General features: G+C 42.8%; 1 protein-coding gene and 1 pseudogene across 10 annotated transcripts in view; one reads left to right on the plus strand and one right to left on the minus strand.

The window, feature by feature from the left end:
- Positions 1-1,532: 1,532 nt before the first annotated feature.
- The window catches only part of CENPI (centromere protein I), a 71,470-nt gene continuing 51,163 nt past the window's right edge, over positions 1,533-21,839 (minus strand). For 7 of the 10 annotated variants that reach the window (XM_089324517.1, XM_008273131.5, XM_008273128.5 and 4 more), the window contains exons 20-21: positions 3,470-3,511; positions 1,533-2,440 (exon numbers count right to left, since the gene is read on the minus strand). In XM_089324517.1, the coding sequence (XP_089180643.1) occupies positions 2,339-2,440; positions 3,470-3,511 (144 nt within the window). In that variant the 3' untranslated portion in view covers positions 1,533-2,338. Of the gene's footprint in view, positions 2,441-3,469; positions 3,512-12,880; positions 13,010-21,839 lie in introns of all 10 variants that reach the window. The other 3 variants (XR_016228152.1, XR_007912123.3, XR_016228151.1) reach the window with 2 other exon arrangements.
- LOC127484940 (large ribosomal subunit protein uL18 pseudogene) lies at positions 9,934-10,485 on the plus strand (annotated as a pseudogene).

Raw genomic sequence — 21,839 nt, forward strand, 5'->3', positions numbered from 1 at the left:
TGATTTGACATCTGATGTGGGCAGAGGAAGGCTCACATGGCAAATCAGGAAGCAGAGGGAGCAGCCAGGGCTAAGGCTTTTATTATCAACCTTCTCACGAGACCTTCTGAGGGTACACCCCCAATGACCTAAGGACCTCTAACTAGGCCCGCTTCCTGATCACCATAATAGGATTAAATTTTTACCCACTTGAGTACCATTAATTTATGAATTTGGGAATTAAACATCTGAGTAAGCTTGGAAGCCAAATCCTGTTCAAACCATAGCATCCTCCATTCCTATTCTTCCTCCTGTTTACCTCATCTAGGCATCTAAGAACTTAGCTTTTTAGGTAAAAAACATCTAGTAGTCATCCTTTATGCCTCTTTCCTATTCCTCACATTCAAGCTACCAGCAGATCCTAGCTTTTCTACCTTCAAAGCAGAGCCTGAATCCAATATCTAACCACCCCTCCTCATCTATCACACTACTGGCATGCTATAATAACCTAACTGGTCTCTGTGCTTGCCCCCTTAACTCTCTTCAGTTGAACCCTCACAGTGCAGTTAAGTCAAAGCATGTTGTCCCTCTTCTCCCTCTCTCTAATGGCTTTCCATTTACTTGTCCATGCCAGGCTACAAGGACTTTTCACAAATTAATTTCTGGCTTTCTCCCCTATTTCATTTCTCATAATTCTTCTCTATATTGAAACCTTACGAGCCCCTCTGCACTTTCTCAAACATGCCAAGCAAGTTAACATTTTAGGGCCTTTTCATTTGTCTTTACCTCTTCCTAGAATACTCTGCTGAAACAGTTACAAGGTTCCTATGCTTACTGCATTAGGGTCTCTGTCTACGTCACCTCCCCAAACAGGCCCTCCTTCACCACTCTAAAATATCTCTTTTCACATTCTGTCCCTATTCCTTGTTGAAATTATATATTTCCTGATATTATATTATATATGTCCTTATAATGTTATTGTCTATTTTTTCCACTGGGATTTAAACTCCATAAAAGTACTTTATATTGGTCATAACTGTACAACCAACCCACTGTGGAATACCTGCCACATAGAAGCAACTTAGTAAATATTTATCAAATCAATAAATGAATGAAGGATGAATGAGATTTTCTTGTTGGAATACTACCTAGTTAATAATTTTAGATTTTACTGGCGAAACAAAGAATCACAAGATGTGTGCTTAAAAGAAATTAAGCCTGGGGCCCGCGCCATGGCGCAGCAGGTTAATCCTCTGCCTGTGGCACCAGCATCCCATATGGGTGCCGGTTCTAGTCCCAGCTGCTCCTCTTCCAATCCAGCTCTCTGCTATGGCCTGGGAAAGCAGTAGAAGATGGCCCAAGTTCTTGCGCCCCTGCACCCGCCTGGGAGACCCGGAAGAAGCTCCTGGCTTCAGATCAGCGCGGCTCCAGCCATTGAGGCCATTTGGGGAGTGAACCAGCGGAAGGAAGATCTTTCTCTGTCTCCCCCTCTCACTGTCTGTAACTCTACCTGTCAAATAAATAAATTAAAAAAAAAAAGAAATTAAGCCTGATTTCTTTTAAATGATATGAACTTTATTAAAAGGGGGAGTTATTCAGTAGCACTGAAGCAGAATTTTATAGTTTCAGCAAGACTTCAGCTATTATGAAGCTTTTAAAAGGCTTCAGAATTACATCTGAAAGCAAAGTTGCAATTAATTTATTTAGGCCTGAACACTTGACGACTGCATATATATATATACACACACATATACACACAAAGTGGTGCAGTTTCATAAAATCAAATTGGTATAAACAGAAACGTCTTCCCTAGCCCACAGTCCTTCAGTCTTTCTTTTCTTACTAAATCACTACCAGTGAAGGCTCAGGAAGTCACCAACTACTAGGGCTCTTAGTAATACATGTTGTGCCCTGTTAACTTGGTCCTAGTGCTGTTGTTCACAACAAGAAAAATGGTGATAGCCCAGAGGTTTCAGAGAGGCAGCTGAGTATTTTGCATGTACATGTCTGTGGATTAACGGCCACTGTACATTACCCCTCTCTTCCATCAGTGGAGCTTATAGTACACAAAGATATGAAAAACCCGACTACCAAAGAGGTGTGTGTCTTTATGTATAATGTGATGGAAGGTGGAGCCTAAAAAGCTAAGTGCTGAAAAATAAGTTAGTGATACGAAGGCTCTCCTCCACAGAAAGAAGGCCAGTCCAGGTACTCGTGGATGATGGCAGTGTTAGTGAAGTGAATCTGGAAACTCAAGCTGAGCTACTTGGTCTCTCTAGCACTGAAGAAGTAATGTAGTTTGGCATGTTGTTTACATCAGCATCATTTAATATTGATCATTGTGGTTTGTGCTCTCCGATCAGGAGACAGAAGAACGACGAATACAACTTTCTATGAAAAGTTTCAAGCCTTGTAACTCCTCTGAAAATAAATAGTCCAAATACAAGTTCCATTTCTTTCCCTGCAAGCACAGAGAAAGGAAAATTATTTATCCAATAGTTGACCATACTTATTCTTTATAGTCTTTTTGTTCCTTAGGAAAAGTTCACAGCATCCTGGATGCACAGTTGCAAGAGTTAGTTCAGAAGGGTCAAGTTTATATTTGGAGTTCAGTCACCAAGTAATATTCAAACTACTAAGTACTCAATATCCCAGGACTAAATATTCCTTTTAATATACTGGCAAAAAAATTTCGCTGTTCAGGGGCCGGTGCTGTGGTGCAGTGGGTTAATCCTACACCTGTGGCGCCGGCATTCCATATGGGTGCTGGTTCTAGTCCTGGCTGTTCCACTTCCAATCTAGCTCTCTGCTATGGTCTGGAGAAGCAGTGGAAAATGGCCCAAGTCCTTGGGTCCCTGCACCTGTGTTGGAGACCCAGAAGAAGCTCCTGGCTTCCAGTCAGCTCAGTTCTGGCCGCTGCAATCATTTGGGGAGTGAACCAGCGGATGGATGAGCTTTCTCTCTGTCTCTCCCTCTCACTGTCTGTAACTTTACCTCTCAAATAAATATATAAAATCTTAAGAAAAAATTTAGCTGTTCAATTGAACAACATACTGTGAAATGGAAATGTGCTATCATTCCCACACTCCAACAATATCAATATCTAAAATATATAACAAAGGAGAAGAAATTATTATATTATCACTTATAATATGTGCATAGTAGGAGGTTGTATAATAATGAGACAATTGTGCGTGATTTCTTAAATTGGTCTCATTACTTCATATTCATGCTACTATAAAATCAGACAATGAATGGTCACAACAGCAAGAGTCAAACTATGAAGAGTTATATCCTAGAAAAGAAAGACGAGGGCATACGGCAATAAATTCACATAAAAGTCACTGGAATGAATTCAGGAGACAAACATCTCACTTTGACTTTGTGGAGGCAGCAGACTTCAGATTTGGGGAAAAGAAAACATATCAATTCTCTTGAACAAAATAAGCTATTTGAAATGCTTGATCATGAAGAAAGTAAATTTATTTACCTGAATAGAGCTCAAGTTTATGGTCTTTTCTTCTGGGGTTTCCTTTAAAAAAGAAGTACGGAGACATAGGTCACACATTTGGCTAGCGAAAATCCCCAGAAAATTAAGATGGTTCTTCAAAGTCTGATTCGTCTGCTAAGTTCTGCTCCTACCATCACTCTTAGATGCCTACTGCATAAACACCCATCATTACCCTCTACCTTTCTTTCCCCCTAGAAGCACAAATAGAGAGGAAATAAAATCACAGTGGATAAAAGCAGCAAGGCGCATTTAGCTAATCCATAGCCTTCTTTTTCTTCTTCTGTGCCTAGCCTCTGTAGGAGAGCTGGAGGATGTCAGAGAAGGCTTTTGCAGAGGACTCTGATCCTTGGATTGAGTCTTGAAGGATGAGGATGAAGTCTGGTGAGGCACACTGCATGCATGTATTAGATTTTATGAAACTCCAATTCTTTACTCACCTATTTCCTGGTTTATATCACCTGCAATGTTTCACTGAATCTAAAATCTTTCAATTCTATGAAACACCACTTTTCTAATATCATTAAAAGAAAATTCTGCCTATTAAACCATGTACAATGCGATGCCTTTTTAAAACTTAGAATTTATATTTTTAACAGTGCTAAGTTATGATTAGATAGGAGAAAGAAGCCTTGGTGTAGTACTGCACAACGGGTGACTACAGATAATAATGTACTGTATATTTCTCTTAAAAAAAAAAGCTAAAGGGTATTTTTGAATGTTTTTACCTCCAAGAAATGATAAATGTTTGAAGAGATAACTATGTTTACTTTGATCTGAACATTACACAGTATATGTATGTATCAAAACATCCCATGGCATTCCATAAATATGTACAATTCTACCCATCAGTTAAAAGAAAAAAATTTTTTAAAGATATGTTTATTTGAAAGTCAAAGTTACATAGAAAGAGAAGGGGAGAGGAGGAGAGGGGGAGAGAATGTCTTCCATGTGCTGGTTCACTGCCCAACTGGCCACAATGGCTAGAGTTGCACCAATCCAAAGCCAAAAGCCAGGAACTACTTCTTGGCTTGGGCCATCTTCTACTGCTTTCCCAGGCCACAGCAGAGAGCTGGATTGGAAGTGGAGCAGCTGGGACCCGAACTGGTACCCACATGGGATGCCAGCCCTACAGGCGGTGTCTTTACCTGCTACGCCACAGCACTGGCCCCAAAAGAAAATTTTTAAAAACAATTTTATAATGATTGAAAGAGTTGTTTTAGATAGAGTTTTAAAAAATTATTTATTTTCACTTTATTTGAAAGGCAGATAGACAGAGATCTCTCATCTGCTAGTTCACTCCCCAAATGCCTGCAACATCAGTCTAGGAGAGGCTGAAGCCAGGAGACCAAAACTCAATCCAGGTCTCCCATGTGGGTGGCAAGAACCCAAGTACTTGACCATCACCTGCTGCCTCCTAGAGTGTCTATCAGAAGAAAGCTGGAATAAGAGGCAAATCATGGGACTCAAATCCAGGCACCCTAATATGGGATACAGGCATCGAATGCCCACTCCGAGGTTTTAATCATGTCATTTTTATAAACTTAATAAAACAAAATAAATTGATGAAAGTATCTCTACAACTTCAAGTCTTCTGAATCATTTTTCTTTCCTTTTTAACATTTATTCATTTATTTGAAAGGCAGAGTCACAGAGAGGCAGAGGCAGAGAGAGTCTTCCATCTGCTGGTTCGCTCTCCAAATGCCCACAACAGCCAGAGCTGGGCTGACCCAAAGGCAGGAGCCAGGAGCCTCCTCCAGGTCTCCCACATGGGTACAGGGGCCCAAGGACTTGGGCCATCTTCCACGGCCTTTCCAGGCCATGGCAGAGAGCTGGATCGGAAGTGGAGCAGCCAGGTCTTGAACTGGTGCCCATATGGGATGCCAGTACTTCAGGCTGTGGCTTTACCTGCTATGCCACTGCACTGGCCCCTTCTTTTTTTGAGAGAGAGAGACAGATAGATCTCCCATCCACTGTTCCCTAAATGCCTTCAACAGACAAAGCTGTACCAGGCTGAAGCCATGAGCCAGGAATTCCATCCAAGTCTCTCATGTGGGTAGCAAAGGGCCCAAGGTAGGCCATCATCTGCTGCTTTCCCAGGTGCATTAGCAGGGAGCTGGATTGGAAGCAAAGCAGCCAGGACTTGAACCTGTACTCTGATATGGGATGCTTGGGTCTCAAGTGGCAGATTAACCTGTTACACCACAATACTATCCCCTAAATTATTTTTCTACTCAAGAGGGGATGTCTATGTTTATTCATGCCATATCATCTTCTGTATTTTAGAATTCTTGTGATGTAGCATTTCTTAATGAAAAGCTATGTCCCAAACTCACAAAGTTAACTACAGATGACCCTCCGTATCCGCAGGTTTCACACCCAGAGAATTAACCAACCATAGCTCACATACATATGAGAAAAAAAAATCCAAAAAGCAGAGGCAAAGGCAGGCATCTGGCCCAGCAGTTCAGCAGCCATTTGGGATTTGGAATGCCTTTATTGCAAATCAGGATGCCTGAGTTTCAGTCCCAGCTCTGTTCTCCACTCCAGATTCCTGCTAATTTATACCCTGGAGAGTAGAAGGTGATGACTCAAGTAGGTCTGGGCTACCCAGATGGGAGACGCCTGCATTGAGTTCCTGGCTCCAGGCTGGTCCAGCCTTAGCTCTTACTATTATTCCCTAAACAATACAGTATAAAAATTGTTTACATAACACAGATTACATTAGGTATTATAAATTATTTGGAGATGATTTGAAGTAGTCCCAATTCATGATGGTTCAATTTGTTTTTGTTTTTTACTTTACAATGAGTTTAATCAGGAAATTACTCTATCATAAGTCAAGGAACATCTATACAAGGGTCCTTCAAAAAGTTTGGGGGAATAAAAGGAATTAAATTAAATAAAGGAATTTATTTTGGTGCAGAAAATTTTTGAAATCTATTCATAGTTTTGTCACAGTATGCATTGTCCATGAGCTTTTTAAAGATCTCTTGTGTACACTGGGGAGTGAACCATAGGATGGAAGACCCCACCGCCTCTCCTCTCTCTGTGTAACTCTTTCAAATAAATAAATAATCTTTAAAAAAAGATCTCTTGTGTATAAGATATCCTATGCCATTTTATATTCATTATTTATCATCATTTTATTTGAAAAATAAAGAGCCAGACAAAGATATTCTATCCACTGTTCACTGTGCAATTGCTCACAACAGCTAGGGCAGGGCCAGGCCAATGCTAGGAGTCTAGAACTCATCTGGGTCTCCCACATGAGTGGCAGGAAACCAAGCAAGTACTTGAGCCATCATCTGCAGGAAGCTGGAACTGGAAGCAGAGCTACTACTCAAACCTACATACTCTGATATGAAATGCAGCACCTCAACCATTATACTGTGTCCACTGAGACCAGGAAACTTTTATGTAAGGATATTGAGAACCTGCAGATTTTGGTATGGGGTGGAGTAGGACATGGAACCAATCTCCTGTGAATACCAAAGGACAATTGTACTTTTGGCTCTGGTTTCAGGAAATGTCCACAATGTGTATGGTTCAATGCTTCTCTCCTCCCTTCTCCCAAATCATTTGTTTTTTGAGGGTTAAAAAAGTGCTCCAACAGTGTTGCTGGATTTTCCCCCCAAGCTGCTGACATTCATTTTGCAAAGTTTGGTTCCCAGCAATCTGCCTGTGAATGTTCAAACAGCAAATGAATTATATTATGATTACTACCTGGCTGACAATGATCAGAAAATACATCCTCAAGCAAGTAATACACTGCATGTTGATGAATTCCATGTTATATTTATTTCTCTAGCTCTAACCCCTCTCCTGAGCTTCAAGCCCCTAATTTCAAACTGTCTGTTTACAATTCTTCTTGCATGTCTAACAACTATCTCAAATTTAAGTGGGTCTAAACATAACTTGGTTCTCAATTTCTCCTCCCCGCCCCCCAAAACAAAATAACCTCTGGGGGGGGGAGTTTTCCTCACATTCCCATATTCCCATTTCGTTTTTTTTTTTTTTAAGATTTTATTTATTTATTTGAAAGTTAGAGTTACAGACAGTGAGAAGGAGAGACAGAGAGAAAGGTCTTCCATTCGCTGGTTCACTCCCCAATGGCCGCAACGGCCAGAGCTGTGCCGATCCGAAGCCAGGAGCCAGGAGCTTCTTCTGGTCTCCCACACGAGTGCAGTGGCCCAAGGACTTGGGTCATCTTCCACTGCTTTCCCAGGCCATAGCAGAGAGCTGGATCGGAAGAGGAGCAGCCGAGACTAGAACCGGTGCCCATATGGGATGCCAGCACTTTAGGTGGAGGATTAACCTTCTGTGCCACAGCGCCAACAACCCCCCCCCTTTATTTTTTTAAAGATTCTATTTATTTATTTGAAAGTTAGAGTTCCAGACAGTGAGGAGGAGAGACAGAGAAAGGAGCCCCACATTCCCATCTCCAGTCATCCTCAGTAAGTCCTGGCTATCCTACTTTTGCAGTATACCTCAACTCAGTTCTTTCCATCTATCTCCACCGCCTCCATCTATATACAAATCACTATCAACATTCCTTGCCTAGACTCCAACCATAGCCTCCTAATTGCAGTTCCTGTTTCCAGGCAGGTCTCTCCGTATAACCACATCCTCCACAAAGAAGCCAAAGTGATCTCTATTAAACATCAACTCAGACTATAATACAATCCTACTTAAAGTTCTCCAACTGCTTCCCACTGCACTCATTTTATTTTAAGATTTATTTATTTATTTATTTGAAACTTAGAGAGAGATCTTCTATCCACTGGTCCACTCCCTAGATGGCCACAATGGCTGGGGGAGGGCCAGGCTGAAGCCGGGAGCCAGGAACAACTTCTGGGTCTCCCACGTGGGTGGCAGAGGCCCAAGCACTTGGGCCATGCTCCACTGCTCTTCCCAGGCCATTAGTAGGGAGCCAGATCAAAAGTGGAGCAGCCAGGACTCAAACCACTGCCTATGTAAGGTTGATGGCTTTGCAGGTGGGGGCTTTACCCGCTATGCCACATGTTGCATCCTCTCCTACCCCACCACACTATACTCTTGAACAGACCTGTTGGATGGATTTCATTCCATTCATTTCATTCCATTCTCCTCCTTGTTCCTTAAGCACTAAGCCACCTTGTCTCGTTGTACTGTTGTGTTCTCCCTCCACCTGTTTCCAAACTGGTTCATTCTCACCTTTTAGATTTAGAAGAAATCTCAGATTTAATGTCACTTCTTCAAAGATGGCTACTTTCTCTACCCAGTAGTGACAACTACCTACTCTCACCCCACCCTGTTTACTATGTAGTATTTACAAAAATTTAAAATTATAATGTTTGTTTATTTATTTATTTTTGACAGGCAGAGTGGACAGTGAGAGAGAGAGACAGAGAGAAAGGTCTTCCTTTGCCGTTGGTTCACCCTCCAATGGCTGCCGTGGCTGCCGCACAGCACTGATCCGAAGCCAGAAGCCAGGTGCTTCTTCTGGTCTCCCATGGGGTGCAGGGCCCAAGCACCTGGGCCATCCTCCACTGTACTCCCTGGCCACAGCAGAGAGCTGGCCTGGAAGAGGGGCAACTGGGACAGAATCTGGTGCCCCGACCGGGACTAGAACCCGGGGTGCCAGCGCCACAAGGCGGAGGATTAGCCTATTGAGCCGCGGCACCGGCCTATAATGTTTATTTTATTAGGTATTCATTGTTTGCCCTCATTAGAATGTAAACTCTATTTGGGCAGAGATGGTATCTGTGCTCTTCAGCACTGTATTCTTAGTGCTGGGAGCATAAAGGGCACCAAATAAATATTTGTTGAATGAATAACCAAAGAAACAACTAGTGAATCAAAGGCAACATATGATAAGAAAACGTAAGATCAGCTTTCCCCCTGTAGTGCTGCTAGGCCTGCAGGTCTGTGTGGGGCCTGCAGGTCTGTGTGGCACCAGACGCCGATCTGTGTTCCACAGGATGGGGTTTGTTAAAGTTGTCAAGAACAAGGCCTCCTTTAAGAGATACCAAGTGAGCTTTAGAAGCTGACAAGAGGGTAAAACTGATTACTATGTTCAAAAATGCTTGGTGACTCAGGATAAAAATAAGTACCCAGGGGCCACTGCTGTGCTGCAGTGGGTTAACGCCCTGGCCTGAAGCGCCACCATCCCATATGGGTGCCAGTTCAAGTCCCAGCTGCTCCTCTTCCAATCCAGCTCTCTGCTGTGGCCTGGGAAAGCAGTAGAAGAAGGCCCAAGTCCTTGGGCCCCTGTACCCACGTGGGAGACCCGGAAGAATCTCTGGCTCCTGGCTTCAGATCAGCGCAGCTCCAGCTGTTGCAACCATTTAGGGAGTGAACCAGTGGATGGAAGACCTCTCTCTCTCTCTACCTCTCTCTGTGTAACTCTGTCTTTCAAATAAATAAAATAAATCTTTAAAAAAAAAAAAGTACCCAAATCCAGGATGATAGTTGCTATAATTCATAGGTGTCATTTGTCAGATCACTTATCCCCGTATAGAAAGGGATATAATAGTCTGCCCAGCTTATGCAAAAGAACTACCAAAACAAGGTATGAAAGTTGGCCTAACCAATTATGCTGCAGCATATTGCATTGGTCTGCTGCTGGCTCGCAGGCTTCTCAATAGGTTTGGCATAGACAAGCTCTATGAAGGCCAAGTGGAGGTGACTGGAGAGGAATACAATACGGAAAGCATGATGGTCAACCTGGTGCCTTCACCTGCTATTTCAATGTAGGCCTTGCCAAGACTACTACTGGCAATCAAGTGTTTGGAGTCCTGAGGAAGCTGTGGATGGAGGCCTGTCCATCCCTCATATACCAAATGATTCCTGGTCATGATTCTGAAAGAAAGGAGTTTAACGCAGTAGTACATCGGAAGCACTCCATGAGTCAGAACATTGCAGATTATATGAACTATCTAATGGAAGACGATGAAGCTGCCTACAAGAAACAATTCTCTTAATACATAAAGAATGGGGCTGGTGCTATGGCATAGCAAAGCCGCTGCCTGCAGTGTCGGCCTCCCATATGGGCACCTGTTCGAGTCCCGGCTGTTCCACTTCCAATCCAGCTCTCTGCTACACCTAGGAAAGCAATGGAAGATGCCCCAAGTCCTTGGGCCCCTGCACCCATGTGGGAGACCTGGAGGAAGTTCCTGGCTCCTGCCTTTGGATAGGCTCAACCCCGGCCATTGCAGCCAACTGGGGAGTGAACCAGCGGATGGAAAACCTCTCTCTCTCTGTCTCTCCTTCTCTCTATATATAACTCTTTCAAATAAATAAATAAATTTTAAGAACAATGTGACTCCAGACATGATGTGTAGGAAAGCTCATGCTGCTACACGAGAGAATCCAGCATCTGAGAAGCCTAAGACAAGAGTTAAAAAGAAGAAGTGGAACCGTCCGCAAATATCCCTTGCCCAGGAGAAAGATCAGGCAGCTCAAAAGAAAGCGAGGTTCCTTAGAGCTCAGAGGCAGGCTACTGAGAGCCAAACCAAACAATTTTCTATGAAGATTTTTCCAATAAAGACAATAATCTTATAGACCAAGCAGGTAAAAGAAGAAAACATGAGATCGACTGTCGCTCCCCCATTCGCGGAGGAACGACACAGGACCCTGCGCTGTTCTTTTGTCTGCTTGGCCCTTCCCGGGTTTGCTGCTGGTCCTTCCCGGGTTGGCTGTCGACCCCTCCACCTCCGTGGAGGGGCGGTACCCCCTGCCACTTTCCCCACTTCCGCGGAGGAGCGGCACACCACCGGCCAGCTCTCTCAGGGGCTGCTCAGGTGTTCCTTCAGATGTTCCTGGTGAATGTTGTCTCTCTCCTCCTTTATAGTCCTCTTCCACCAATCCCAACTCTGCTACCCACACGCCGAGCACGCGGCTCTCCTCCAATCAGGAGCAGGATCAGCTCCTGCAGCTTATCAGTCAAATTGGCGAGAGGCAGCTGTGTAGAAGTTTTACTCCTCCCTAGCACCATATTGTGGGAGAGCAGATGCATAGAATAAGTTTTAATTCCAGTAACTTAGTCTAGTCTCAGTTGCTCCCCACAATCGACCAAGTGGGATTTATCTCCGGGTTACAGGAATGGTTCAACATGTAAATCAATAAATGTAACACAACACATCAACAGAATGAGATAAAAATCATAGGGTCATCTCACCACATGTAGTAAAAGCAGTTGATAAAATACTAATATCCACACATGATAAAAATTATGAACAGCGGCCAGTACTGTGGCATAGTAGGTTAAGCCTCTGCCTATGGCACCAGAATCCCATATGGATGCCAGTTTGAGTCCCAGCTGCTCCACTTCCAATCAAGCTCCCTGCTAATGGCCTAGGAAAGCAGTAGAAAATGGCCCAAGTGCTTGGGCCCTTACACCCATGTGGGAAACCCAGAAGAAGCTCCTGGCTCCAGATCAGCCCAGCTCCAGCCGTTGTGGCCATTTGGGAAGTGAGCCAGCAGATGAAAGACCTATTTCTCTCTCTGTAACTCTGCCTCTCTCAAATAAATAAATCTTTAAAAAAAAAAAAGTTGAACAGACTAAATAGAGAAGGAACATAGGAACATATCTCAACACAATAAAGGCTATATATGACAACCCCACAGTTAACATCAGATTGAACAGGGAAAAAATAAAACATTTCCACCAACATTTGGCACCAGACAAGCATATGTACTGCCACGACCCTTATTCAATATAGTTCTGGAATTTTTAGCCAATCATTAGGCAAGAGAAAGAAATCAAAAGCATACAAGTGGGAAACGAGGAAGTGAAATCATTCTGTTTGCAAATGACATATTCTACATACAGGAGTACCAAAAAAACTCCACAAAGAGACTATTAGAACTAATAAACAAGTTCAGCAAACTTGCAGGATACAAGATCAACACATAAAAATCATTAGAATTCTTACATACCAATAATGAATTTGTCGAGAAAGAAATTTTAAGCACAACTGCATTCACAATAGCTACAAAAAAATCAAATGCTTTGGGATAAATTCAACAAAGGATGTGAAAGACTTCTACAATGAAAAATTATAAAACACTAGGCAGAATTTCACCTTTGTAGACGCTGAGTAATTTTGCCGCGGCAATGCCAAGTGGAAGCCACAGCCATACCTCCAGCATGGCCCCTCCAGCCAGCCGGGCTCCTTAGAGGAAAGCTGCATCAAGGCCAGTGCCAGCAGCTCAGCCCCCAGCAGCCCCACCATCTGCAGTCGCTCGCCTGCTGCTGTACCCCGACAGCCAGGCCTGATGGCCCAGATGGCAGCCACTGCAGCTGGCGTGGCTGTGGGCTCTGCTGTTGGGCACACGCTGGGCCATGCCACCACTGGGGGTTTCAGTGGAGGGAGCAATGCTGAGCCCTCAAGGCCTGACATCACTTACCAGGAGCCCCAGAGAGCCCAGTTAGCACAGCAGCAGGAGTGTGGCCCTTTCTCCTATGAGATAAAGCAGTTTCTGGAGTGTGCCCAGAACCAGAATGATGTTAAGCTCTGTGAGGGTTTCAATGAAGTCCTGAGAGCAGAATTGCAAATGGGTTAGTTTAATCAAGAAGCTCAGGATGAAGCAGAAAATTGAATCGCATGACAAAGTTATTTTAGCATACACATGTAATCAGTAGTGACAGTATAAAGTGTAAAGCCACCAGGTTAACCTGTCATCAGCTTTGAAAAGCTTCCGTGGTCTAGCATTGCAATGGAAAAGGGCATCCTAACCGTGTGGAAATTCATTGAGATGGTATAGAATTTGGGGCTGGACAGATGTTTGGTCTCCTTGAACAAGCTGTTGTAATGTTATTGTTTATGAGTAGAATAAAGTTGGCAGGTGCCGCGGCTCATTAGGCTAATCCTCCACCTAGCGGCGCCGGCACACCGGGTTCTAGTCCCAGTCGGGGCGCCAGATTCTGTCCCGGTTGCCCCTCTTCCAGGCCAGCTCTCTGCTGTGGCCAGGGAGTGCAGTGGAGGATGGCCCAAGTGCTTGGGCCCTGCACCCCATGGGAGACCAGGAAAAGCACCTGGCTCCTGCCTTCGGATCAGCGCGGTGTGCCGGCCACAGCGTGCCAGCCGTGGCGCCACTGGAGGGTGAACCAACGGCAAAAGGAAGACCTTTCTCTCTGTCTCTCTCTCTCACTATCCACTCTGCCTGGTTAAAAAAAATGAGTAGAATAAAGTGATTTTCTTCCAAGAACAAAAAAAATACTAAGAAATGAACTGAAGACACACAAAAAATGTTAAGACCTCCAATATTAACAGATAAGAAAAACTAATACTGTCAAAGTGTCCACACTACTCAAAGCAATTTATAGATTCAATGCAATCCCTTATCAAAATACCAATGACATTGTTCACAGAACCAGAAAAAATAATACTAAAATTCACATGGAAACACCAAAGACCCCAAATAACAAAAGCAATCTTGAACAATAAGAACAAAGCTGGAGGCATCACTATACCAGATTTCAAGACACACTACAGGGCAATTGTAACCACAGAAATGGGCAAAGGATCTGAATAGACATTTTTCAAAAGAAGAAATACAAATGGCCAACACATGAAAAAATGTTCAGTATCATTAGCCATCAGTGAAATGCAAAAAAAAAATCACAATAAGGTATATCATCTTGCTTCACTTAGAATAGCTATTATCAAAAAGATAAAAAAATAACAAATGCTGGTAAGGTTGTGGAGAAAAGGGGACCCTAATACACTTTTGGTAGGATGCAAATTAGTACAGCCATTTTAGAAAACAGCATGGAGATTCCTCAAAAAACTAAAAATAGATATACATGACTCAGCCATCCCACTTCTGGGAATATATATAAAGGAATTAAATTAGCATAAAAAAGAGATACCAGCATACCCATACTCACTGCAGCACTATTCACAATAGCCAAGATGAGGGATCAAAATAGATGACAAATTAAAAAAGAAAAAGTGGCATGTATGTACAATTTTTAACAACGTATCTAAAAAATGAAATTCTGACATCTGCAACAAAATGGATAAAATTGAAGATAATTATGTTAAGTGAAATCAGCGAGACACAAAGACAAATTACTGGAGCAGGCATTTGATGTACTGGTTAAGACACTGGGATGTCCACATCCCATACTGGAGTGCAAGGGGGTTCCAGTCTTGGCTCCACCCCCAAATTCAGCTTCCTACTAATTCTCACTCTGGAAGGCTCCAGGTGATGGCTCAAATAGTTAGGTCCGTGATACCTACATGGGAGACTTGGATTGAGTTTCCAGCTCTTGGATTCAGCCTGACCCAGCCCTGGCTGTTATGGGCATTTGGGGAATGAATCAGCAGATGGGAAATTTCTCTGTACCTGTCTCTCTGCCTTTCAAATAAATTTTTTTAAAAAATTAAACGTTTTGCTTAGTGAAATAAGGCAGATAATAGAGTACAAAAAAAAAAGCCTTAATGTATATCAAGCTAAACTGATATCTTATGATTTGATTGTTATCTATAAGCCTTGTTTATATCCCTGCAGAACAGTGACCTATCTACATTTTACTCATAGATCTGTTTAGAGGAGCACTGAGCCTGTGATTATAAAGTTAAAATGATATTATCACAAAAAGTTAAAAAAAATTAAAAAGAAAGGGAGGAGGAAGGAAGAAGGGAGGGAGGAAACTGTCATTGTATTCTTGGAATCATATCTATGAAATTCATAAAATCTATTCCCTATGATATTAATAAGTAAAAATTGTAATTAAAAAAAATCCACAGGGCTAGCGCCGCAGCTCGCTAGGCTAATCCTCTGCCTGCGGCACTGGCACACTGGGTTCTAGTCCCAGTTGCTCCTCTTCCAGTCCAGCTCTCTGCTGTGGCCCAGGAGGGCAGTGGAGGATAGCCCAGGTCCTTGGGTCCTGCACCCGCATGGGAGACCAGGAGGAGGCACCTGGCTCCTGGCTTCGGATCGGCATGGTGCACCGGCTGCAGCGCACCAGCCGTAGTGGCCATTTGGGGGGTGAATCAACGGAAGGAAGACCTTTCTCTCTGTGTCTCTCTCTCTCTCACTGTCTAACTCTGCCTGTCAAAAAAATAAAAATAAAATTTTTTTTTTTTTTAATTTTTAAAAAAATCCACAAGGTCAGGTATTTGGTCCAGTGCTTAAGATAACATTTAGGATGCTCACATCCCATAAAGGAGTGCTTGAGTTAAGAGTTCTGGCTCTGCTTCTGATTCTAGCTTCCTGCTAATACACATCCTGGGAAGCAACAGTGATGGCTCAAGTACTTGGGTTCCTGCCACCTACTTGAGAGATTGGGATTGAGTTTAAAGGTCTTGGCTTCTGCCTGGCTCAGCTCCAGCTGTTGCAGGCATTTGAGGAATGAATCAGTGGATGAAAGACCTCAGTCTCCCTGCCTTTCAAATAAAAAAAAAAAAATTAAATGCTCATCACCCCTCAGTGATGAAGTTTAAAAATGAAATACAAATACCACATGCCTTCTCATACATGGCAGTTAAAAGTACACACATACATATAAACACACACATACTCAAACAGTCTATATGAATCTAATAGCAATTACCAGAGGCAGGGAAGGGTGGGAGGATTGGGGGAAGAGACTGGATGATGGTTAGCAAAATGTATTCGGGTTTAGGTAACGGGTTCTGGTGTCCAACAGAAGTATAACAGTCTGAGATAAAGAAAGGGGGAGGGCTAATTGCCTGGTGTGATTGGTTTATGCTGTGTAGATCTGTTGAGATACTGTACTATACACCACAAAATGTAAAGGTATTTCATTGTTATCTGAAATTTTTAAAAAATTAAAAATTTAAAAATAAACAGAAAACATAATAGGCTCTAGGGGCTGGTGTTGTGGCACAGTGGGTAAAGCTACTGCCTACAATGCTGGCATCTCATATGGGCACCAGTTTGTGTCCCTGCTGTTCCTCCTCCAATCCACCACCTTGCTAATGTCCTGGGAAAAGCACTGGAAGATGGCTCAAGTGTTTAGGCCCCTGAACCCACGTGGAAGGCCTGGAAGAAGCTCCTGGCTTCAGCCTCTCCCAGCCTTAGCCGTTGCAGCCATCTGGGGAGTGAAGCAGCGGATGGAAGATCTCTGTCTTTCCCTCTCCCTCCATAACTCTAACATTCAAATAAATCTTTAAAAAAAGTAGGCTTTATACATGTTCAAAATATTTCAACTAACTGAACTGAGCTCTTTAATACTAAGACGGACCAGAATAAATTTTGCTAAAATATCTCAAAAAGAGGCTGGCTATTTTGAAATACTTACAATGTAATAATTCAGTAAAGTAGAACTGCCAGAATTAAATCATACTACTATGGTATCACAGGTTATCAGTATCACTTCAAAGGTAGAGTACTTAGATAGTGATCAGTTAGTGAATATTCGGGGTTCAAAACGCATTCCTTTAAAGGAAGGAATAACATAATAAACTCTAGTATTTTCTGTACTATATGGAACCAATATCAATTACAAAAATGGCAGTTTCCTATTCTAGCTATAATACTCTATGCTGCTAGATATTGTTTGGTTTTTAAAGATTTACTTATTTATTTGAAAGGCAGAGTTACACAGAGGCAGAGGAATAGAGAGAGAGAAAAGTCTTCCATCCTCTGGTTCACTCCCAAATGCTGCAACAGCTGGAGCATATGCCTGGGAATATGGGCCAATCCGAAGCCAGGAGCCAGGGGCTTCTTCCGGGTCTCCCACGAGGGTGCAGGGGCCCAAGCACTTGGGGCATCTTTTATTGCTTTCCCAGGCCATAGCAGAGAGCTAGATCAGAAGTGGAGCAGCCTTCAGCCGGCGCTGCGGCTCAATAGGCTAATCCTCCCCTGCAGCACTGGCACCCCGGGTTCTATCCCGGTTGCCCCTCTTCCAGTCCAGCTCTCGCTGTGGCCCGGCAGGGCAGTGGAGGATGGCCCAAGTGCTTGGGCCCTGCACCCTAATGGGAGACCAGGGGAAGCACCTGGCTCCTGCCATCGGATCATTGCGGTGCGCCGGCCACAATGGCCATTGGAGGATGAACCAACGGTAAAGGAAGACCTTTCTCTCTGTCTCTCTCTCTCACTGTCCACTCTGCATGTAAAAAAAAAGAAAAAGAAAAAGAAGTGGAGCAGCCAGGACTCGAACCAGTACCTATATGGAATGTCAGCATGCAGGCAGTGACTTTACCAGCTATACCACAGCACCAGCCCCCGCTGTTAGATTTTATTTAACCTTCTAGAACCAACCTTCCTTAAACATTTTAAAAACCCCTTTCTGATTTAAAAGTATATAACAATTCCTGATCTTCTAAAACAAGTTTGCTTACCTATGTCCAAGCTGATATTTACTAGAGACTGAGTCTTAAAGCTATCTTTCTCTGAAAAAACAGAACTGATTTATGAAAATCAATTTTATTCTACTATGATTCATTACACACTTTTCCAACTAAAAATTGGAAAGATGTAACTGTGTCAACAAGAGTATGGAAAAATGGACACCCACTCATTGTTAGCAGGAATGTAAACTGGCAAACTTTTTAAAGCATTTTGATACTACTCAACAATATTAAAAAGGTAAGTCTTTTGAAAATAATTTGAGCAATTTTATATAACACATCTACACGTGAAATAATTTATGCAATTAAAGAACATTCATTATAGTATAATTTAAAAAGATTAGAAACAACTGAGAATTTTAATAATAAGGGTCTGCCTACCTGACATTAGATCTATACAATGGAATACTACACAAACACCAAAGCCCTATATGTACTAATAGGAAATAAAAGTCATGATATCAAGTCAAAAAATCAAGAGGCAATGGGATAGCAGTAGAAAACTGCACCCAGCATGGGAGACCTGGAAGAAGCTCCTGGCTCCTGGCTTTGGATTGGCAAAGCTCCAGCCATTGCGACCATCTGCAGAGTGAACCAGTGGATGGAAGACCTCTCTCTCTGTCGCTACCTCTCTCTGTAACTCTGTCTTTCAAATAAATAAAATAAATCTTAAAAAAAATCAAGAGCCAAAAAAGTGTGTTATAGCACATGGTGTTGAAAAAGATAATTTAGGGGCTGATGCTGTGGCACAACAGGTAGAGCCGCTGACTGGAGTGCCAGTATCCCAGAAGGACCAGGTTAAAGTCGCAGATGCTCCACTTCCAATCCAGCTTCCTGTTAATATGCCTGGGAAAGCAGCAGAAGACGGTCCAAGTCCCTGAGTCCCTGCATCCACGTGGGAGACCTGGAAGAAACTCCTGGCTCCTGGCTTTGGCCTGGCCCAATCCTGGCCATTACAGCCTTTTGGGGAGTGAACCAGCAGATGGAAGATATCTCACTCTGTCTCTCCTCTCTGTCTCTATAACTCTACCTCTCAAATAAATAATCTTTTTTTTTTAGAAAAAGATAATTTACACAGAAATATACAGCATGTTTGCAGGAGGATATTCAAGAAACTCCAAAGAATGGCTGCTTCTGGAGAGGGGAGCTAAGTAACTATTGGGAAAATATTTTAAAAACTACCAATATTTATCTCTATGAATTCACCTATTTTGCCTCCTGCAATGCTGGCATCAATATGGGTGCCAGTTTGTGCCCCAGCTGCTCTACTTCTGATCCAGCTCCCTTTAAGTCCACCTGGGAAAGCAGCAGAAGATGACCCAAGTGTTTGGGCCCCTGCCACCTATGTGGGAGATCTAGATGGAGTTCCTGGGTCTTAGCTTCAGCCTTTCCCAGCGCTGGCCACTTGTGGCCATGTATGGAGTGAATCAGTGGATGGAAGATCTCTATCTCCCCTTCCCTCCTTCCTTCCCACCCTCTCTACCCCTCTTCCCCTCTTCCTCTCTACCCCTCTTCTCCTCTTCCTCTCTCCCCATCTCCCCCTCTCCCCATCTCCCCCTCTCCCTCTCTCCCTCTTCTCCTCCCCCTCTCCCTTCTCTGTCTCTCTCGCTCTCTGTAACTCTTTCAAATAAATAATTTTTTTTTAAAAAACTGTCATAAAAGTATCCCTGAATGACATAAATTAATTTTAAAAACTGTATTGGGGCCGGCGCTGTGGCATACCGGGTGAAGCCGCTACCTGCAGTACCGGCATCCCATGTGGGTGCTGGTTCGAGACCCAGCTGCTCCACTTCCAATCCAGCTCTCTGCTATGGCCTGGGAGAGAGTAAAAGATGGCCCAAGTCCCCCTGCACCCGCGTGGGAGACCTGGAGGTAGCTCCTGGCTCCTGGCTTTGGATCGGCCCAGCTCCGGCTGTTGTAGCCATTTGGAGAGTGAACCAGCAGATGAAGACCCCTCTCTCTCTCTGCCTCTCCCTCTGTATAACTCTGACTTTCAAATATATAAATAAATCTTGTTTAAAAACTGTACTAATGTGCAATTTTTTGATTAATAAGTAAATAACAGCCATCATCATCTAAGCAGTTACTAAATGCCAAAGATACTGAGATCATATGCTTCATGAAATTTAGTCTTTACAACATTGCTTTCACAGGGAAGTAAGTGCTATAATTCCTATTCAACAGAAAAGGTAACCGAAACCCGAAGAGTTAGAGGAATTCGTTCAAGATCATAGTTACTCAGCAACAGAGCCAGGATTTGAACCAAGAGGTAACTTCCAACTTCTTAAATTTATTTTGATTTTTCAGTAATGGTAAGCTAGGCCATGTGTACCAACCCTTTCACTGAGGACAACTAAAAGAGGGTCATTTTTTTTAAATCTTAAGCATCAAAATGAACATAAGTTTTCCTTTAGAAAAAATATTTCAGTTAATAAAGGAGAAGGAATGATAAAATTTGAGGATGGCCATCAATGCCCTCTAACACAACAAGAGAGACAACGAGATAATTAAGTTCCTTCTGATGGAAATACTTAATGCTCTCTATGGAGCACTCCTGCCACACACAAAAAATTATAAAAGATCCTGAATCTGACTAAGCCCTTAGATCTAACTATCAATTTACAGGAAATAGCAGAGACAAGAAAATGATACCACGGGGATGCAAACAGTAAAATCTAGGTTGTGGAAAACTCTGCAAGACAAACAATTTGTAAATAAATCAATAAAATGGTAGAAGAAAAAAGGAGGATTAAGAAATTAAGATTCAAGAGACACATCTGATGACTGCAATGAATGGATCTCATTTAGATCCTGATCGAAACTGAAAAACAGTGATGAAACAACTGGGGAAATATGGACACTAGTATATTTCAAGATATTAAGGAATTGTAACTTTTTAAGGATTGATAATGATATTTTGATTAGTTAAAAAGTACCTACATGGAGTTTCACTACCAGGATGAAATGATGAAGTGCTCTGTGGAGCAGCAAAATGGGCAAAGTCACCAAAAACTATTTTTAAAAATCCAGCACTTTCAGTCTCTGGAAACTGTCCTAAGGGCATACAAGAAACGTCAAACAATTATTTAAGGTAGTGTACTAAAACTCAATTAGAACAGCACGTATCTGCGGCACCCGAACCGTGACCAGCTCCTTCCCAGTGAGTGTGGCCAAGACTTCAGGCCTCCCTTCCTTCACTCAGCCCTCACTCAGCACAGGTTTTATCCCAGCTGCAGCAGGCCAAGAATACTGGTGCCTTGACCACTTTTGCCGCAAGTCACTCATCATGCAGATTCCATGTTGGGAGAGGTAAGAGAATAGAAAAGTCACTACACTGCCTAGTGTCCAGTATAACAGTGGCTCAGAGATTTTCCTAGGGAGAGAAGCAGTCCATAAAAAGAGAGAGTTGCAAAGCTGTCCACAAAGGAACTGACTTATTTGAAACAGTGTGGAGGAAGTCCAAGCATAAGGGTATTTAACAATAACCTCCATAAGAGGAAAAAACTAAACTACAGTTAAGCGACCTCATTGAAAGAGAACTTGAAAAGAGACAACCAAGAGGAAGCCCTCTTAAGGACAGAACAAATTTAAGCTTGCTACCCCAGCATCACATACTGGAGCCAGGGTTCGATTCCCAGCAGTCTGTTTCAGATGTAGCTCCCTGCTAATGTGACTGGGAAGGCAGCAGAAGATGATGGCCCAAGCCCTTGGGCTCCTGCCACCCAGAGGAGAACCCAGAATGGAACCTACCACACCACAGCAACGGCCCTGGACAATAAACAAACCTTAAAAAAAAAAAAAAACACCTTCAGGTTGGCTTCAAAAACCACCTTTGTCTGAATTAATTAAATCAGACTATTTAGCAATTTATGCCCCAGGACACTGTCAAAAACAATACTGCAATTGGTCAGTAATTAGTGGACCTTAAAAAGGAGGACATAATTCCAACAAAGCAGACAATCTTAACAGACAGATTAAGAAAAGGCAGTTAAAGAAAACTATGTCCTAAAACTACTGTTATCCCAGGGTGATTGTACACAATG

Source organism: Oryctolagus cuniculus, chromosome X (assembly GCF_051225735.1).
Source record: "Oryctolagus cuniculus isolate XC-2025 breed Fujian yellow rabbit chromosome X, ASM5122573v1, whole genome shotgun sequence".
In the NCBI taxonomy this organism is placed as follows: domain Eukaryota; kingdom Metazoa; phylum Chordata; class Mammalia; order Lagomorpha; family Leporidae; genus Oryctolagus; species Oryctolagus cuniculus.